This window comes from Corticium candelabrum, unplaced genomic scaffold, assembly GCF_963422355.1.
Source record: "Corticium candelabrum unplaced genomic scaffold, ooCorCand1.1 SCAFFOLD_116, whole genome shotgun sequence".
NCBI classification, from domain to species: Eukaryota; Metazoa; Porifera; class Homoscleromorpha; order Homosclerophorida; family Plakinidae; genus Corticium; species Corticium candelabrum.
The window spans coordinates 341-5,000 of record NW_026912731.1 but is presented as its reverse complement, the minus strand read 5'-3'; the positions used below and the strand labels follow the sequence as shown (position 1 = coordinate 5,000).

At 47.1% G+C, this 4,660-nt stretch overlaps 2 protein-coding genes across 2 annotated transcripts; both read left to right on the top strand.

Annotated features, from left to right (window-relative positions):
- The first annotated feature begins 39 nt into the window (after positions 1 to 39).
- LOC134198019 (uncharacterized protein K02A2.6-like) lies at positions 40 to 4,002 on the top strand. The gene has a single exon (XM_062667360.1). It carries the CDS (start codon positions 164 to 166, stop codon positions 2,084 to 2,086), a length of 1,923 nt encoding a protein of 640 aa, XP_062523344.1. The 5' UTR covers positions 40 to 163; the 3' UTR covers positions 2,087 to 4,002.
- LOC134198020 (uncharacterized protein K02A2.6-like) lies at positions 2,633 to 4,002 on the top strand. Its single transcript, XM_062667361.1, has one exon. The coding sequence runs from the start codon at positions 2,633 to 2,635 to the stop codon at positions 3,413 to 3,415; it is 783 nt and encodes a 260-aa protein (XP_062523345.1). The 3' UTR covers positions 3,416 to 4,002.
- Positions 4,003 to 4,660: the final 658 nt, after the last annotated feature.

The window sequence follows — 4,660 nt, the reverse complement described above, 5'->3', positions numbered from 1 at the left end:
AATTCACCCAACGGATGAGAAAGTCCAGGCTGTTCGAGCAGCGCCAGAACCCACCGACGTGGGCCAACTACGAGCCTATTTAGGGCTAATTAACTACTACGGCCGATTCCTACCAGGCCTAGCAAAGACCTTGGCGCCCTTGTACAAGCTCCTTCGTCAAGGAATGAACTGGAGATGGGGTGAAGAAGAAAAGACGGCATTCAGATGTTCAAAGGCAGCATTACAGTCAGATAAGCTACTAGTTCATTACGATCCGAGGATACCTTTGTCGCTTGCCTGTGATGCTTCACCGGTAGGGATAGGAGCCGTGTTGTCACATCAGTACCCGGATGGTGGGGAAAGACCGATTGCCTACGCGTCCCGTTCTTTGACCAAGGCGGAACAAGGATATGCACAGATCGACAGGGAAGCATTGTCAGTGGTGTTTGGGGTTAAACGGTTTCGACAGTACGTGTTTGGACACCAGTTTACCATTTTTACCGACCATAAACCACTGCTCACCTTATTGGGGGAGAACAGAGGCGTACCAGCAATGTGCTCCGGACGAGTGCAACGTTGGTCACTGATGCTGTCCAGTTATCAGTATACAATGACGTATCGACCCGGATCGTTAAATAGCAATGCAGATGGGTTAAGCCGACTGCCAAGCAGTGGGGTGCCCGACGAAGAGGAAGAGCCTGTGGAGGCTGTGCTGGCATTGCAGACACTGAGTTCATCGTCAACCAAACCAATCACCGCAGTCCAGATACGACGGGGGACGGAGAGAGACCCAGTGTTATCCCAAGTGCGTCAGTATACGCTGACTGGATGGCCAAGTGTTGTGGAACGAGCTGATATCCGGCCGTACTTTAACCGACGCTACGAGCTAAGCGTTTCAGGTGGCTGTGTGTTTTGGGGAGGACGCGTGGTAGTACCACCTCAAACACGATCATCAGTGTTAGAAGAGCTTCATGTATCACACCCAGGAGAAACAAGGATGAAGGGGCTTGCTCGAAGTTTCGTATGGTGGCCGGGCATAGACAAGGAGCTGGAGAGAGTAGTGAAAGGATGCCACACTTGTCAGGTACATCGCAAATTGCCGGCGTTGGCACCTCTGCATCCGTGGGCACAAGCAGACAGAGCATGGTCTCGCTTACACATTGATTTTGCTGGGCCGTTTCTTGGCCAGTCGTTCCTTATCGTAGTTGACGCCTATTCCAAGTGGCTGGAGGTGGACACTATGACATCTACGACGGCGCGCGTAACGATCAAGAAGCTGCAGCGGTTATTTGCAACACATGGCATTCCAGAGATAGTAGTATCTGATAATGGGGCTGCCTTTACCAGTGCTGAATTTCGGCAATTTATGGAAGGAAATGGCATTAAGCACATCTATTCTGCGCCATATCACCCATCGTCTAACGGGTTGGCAGAACGAGCAGTAGCAACCTTCAAAGGGGCTATGAAGAGAATGAATTCGGAGTATGGATCATTGGAGAGTAAAATTGACAGATTCCTGCTGCGGTACCGAATCACACCACACGCTACCACTGGTGAACCACCGGCTCTCTTACTGCTAGGGCGGATGCCGCGGAGTAGATTGGATCTACTACGTCCCGACTTGGCGGCCTATACGTACAAGAAGCAGGAGCAACAAAGAAACGACCATGATAAGCGCAGTCGAGACCGAACGTTTGAGGTTGGACAGTTGGTGTACGTGAAAAATTTTGGACAGGGCACGCCATGGGTTATGGCAACAGTGAAAGAAAGAACGGGTCCACTATCATTCCGAGTCATGTTGCCTGATGGTAGAATGTTACGAAGACACCAAGATCACATTCGGTCGCGTCAACTGGAAGATGACCCACTACCCAACGGCACACATACAGACCCCACTGCATCACCACCGGAGTCTAACATGACGGAAGAACTGCCTTCAATCGAGGTAACAAGTGAACCAGGAGGGAGCATCTCGGAAACAAACGGTGACCACGGTGGTCAGGGGGAAACGGTTGGCCATGAAGCAACCAGCAACATGGAGCCGGCATCAACCGGGGTCAGAAGATCTGCTCGAGCAAGGAAGGCGCCGGACAGACTAGACTTGTAAACTAGCACTATCATACAAGTAGGGGTAAAAGACTTTAGGGGGAAGGGGTGTAGTAGGTTGACATGCGAGGACGTGGGTCCGGTTGCGCGTGCGCGGTTTAGCTCTGAGTTGGCGGTTGTCTAATAACACTTGAGTAGAGTTACTACACCTACACGTCTACAACGAATGTTACTTCGCCTCCAAAGATACGACCTGCAGATAACATACAAGAAAGGCACTGAACTCTATATTGCTGACACACTTTCCAGAGCCTTCTTGCAAGAACCAAACCAACAGAGTGAATTTTGTCTACAATTGGAGGAGATCTGCATGTCAGAAGGATGGCCCGAGGAAGAAACACAGCTAGATGAGATCAGAGAAGCCACTAGCAAGGATGAGGAGCTCCAGTGTGTAATGCAGTTGATATCAACAGGATTCCCTGCAACCAAAGCATATTGCTCCAACACCCGCCCATCCATATTTTAACTGTAGATTTGAACTGTCCGTGCAGAATGGTATAGTGTACAAGGAGATTGCATCATCATCCCAAGGACATTGAGAAACCAAATGATCAAGAGGATCCATTGTTCTCATTTGGGAGTTGAAGGATGCTTGAGGTTGGCCAGAAAAGCGCTATACTGGCCAAACATGAATACTGCAGTAAGAGACTTTGTGTCAACATGTGACATATGCAATTCTTTCCAACCGAAGCAACAACAGGAACCCCTATTGCCACAAAAGATCCCTGATCGACCATGGTCTCAAGTAGGAGTTGATCTCTTTGAGCTCCAGGGTACACACTATGTCATAGCTGTGGATTACTATTCCAACTTTTTTGAAGTAGACAAGCTCCAAGACACCTGTAGTACAACCGTGATCCACAAGCTAAAAGGGTATTTTGCACGTCATGGAATACCAGATGAACTCAGAAGTGACAATGGTCCTCAATTCACTAGCAAGGAGTTTGCCAGATTCGTGCACGAATCGCAATTTAAGCATACAACGTCATCATCCCACTACCCACAATCAAACGGAAAGGTGGAGAACAGTGTGAAGTTATGCAAAGCACTAATGAAGAAGGCGATAAGGGCTAAATCGGACATTTATCTAGCCCTTCTAGACTTTCGGAACACCCCAACCGAAAAGATACACTCATCACCAGCACAAAGACTATTTGGCCGCCGAACTAAAACCCAACTGTCAATGTCAAAGAAATTGTTGATACCAGAAACAGTACCACCTGGAGAAGTCAAAGGAAATCTGCACAAAAGCAAAGAGTCTCAGGCAAAGTTCTTCCATCAGAGGCAAAACAATTATCATCTATTGAGCCAGGAAACACAGTCCAAATGAAACGGCCAGGTGAAATAGAGTGGTCGCTAGCCAAGTGTCTGAAGTCAATAGGACCAAGGTCATATCTAGTAGAGTCGGGAGGACGAAAATACAGGAGAAATAGAAGACAGCTCAGACTCACAGGAGAACAATTGACCATACCAAGACCTGAGAACCACACTGACGATGATGATGATCCACCATCAGCAATGGAAACACCAGCTAACACATCCCAACCCACAGACACACCAGAGAGTCAACCCCAAGTAATGGAAACACCAGTGCAGAAACGGGAACAGGATCAACAGAGGAGGAGACCCAACTCAACACCACAACACAAAACCACAGAGACAAGACGAGGAAGAACGATACACAAGCCAGCATGGATGAATGACTATGACATGACGTAGTGTTAATTTTTTCTTTGTTAAGTTTTTTTGAAAAAAGGGAGAATGTAACGAGATAGCTTGACATCACCAGAGTGACGTCATACTAGTAGTTGTGTTCTACCAGTTTGTAAGCCGGACACAGTTGTTAGCGCGTAATCTTGTTCAGTTGTGTTACAGCTGCTACTGTTGTAAGCAATAAACTAGCAACACGTCACAAAATTCACTGGCTAGAAGTGTGGTACGATATGTTAGCAATGCTAGATATGGATCTGCTGACTTCTTAATTAATTAGGTTCTTTATTGTTTCAACTCCCCTCTCTGCCTCTCCATTGCCCTGGGGGTACAGAGGACTTGATGTGTTATGTCTGAATCCGTGTATGATATGGCAAACGCTCTGAATGCAAGAGAGGGAATTGGGGTCCATTATCAGAGATTACCAACTCTGGTATTTCGTGTCTTGCAAATATTGCCTTCAGGTGGCAAACTATAGCGGAGGAGGTTGTTCTAGGAAGTGTCACTGCTTTGTGGAGAAGAAGAAGAAGAAGCAGAACAAAATTGGCGCATGGGCCTCCGAGGCTAGCAGCTGTTTTCTAGGTTGTTAGATGATTATTGACCAAAACGAAAATAGGATATAGTACACGGCGTGCAAAAATTTCATTTCGTTGATTTTGAGAAAGTTTAGTCTTCATTTACTATGTTTTCTAAGAGTGCAAAAAGACGACCACGCCCCCACAACTCTCCAAAACCTGGGCAATCCCTGGGATTTGCATGTAACATCATGAGATGATTGTGTTGCTGTCTTGTTTCATCAAGCCATGAGAAACAAGACTTGAGTTGGTCACGTGATTCAAAGGGTGCTAAAGATTACTTTTACATG

What these genes read in the sequence shown, in the direction of transcription:
- LOC134198019 (XM_062667360.1), top strand. Translation starts at nt 164, where the DNA reads ATGAACTGGAGATGGGGTGAAGAAGAAAAGACGGCATTCAGATGTTCA.
- LOC134198020 (XM_062667361.1), top strand. Translation starts at nt 2,633, where the DNA reads ATGATCAAGAGGATCCATTGTTCTCATTTGGGAGTTGAAGGATGCTTG.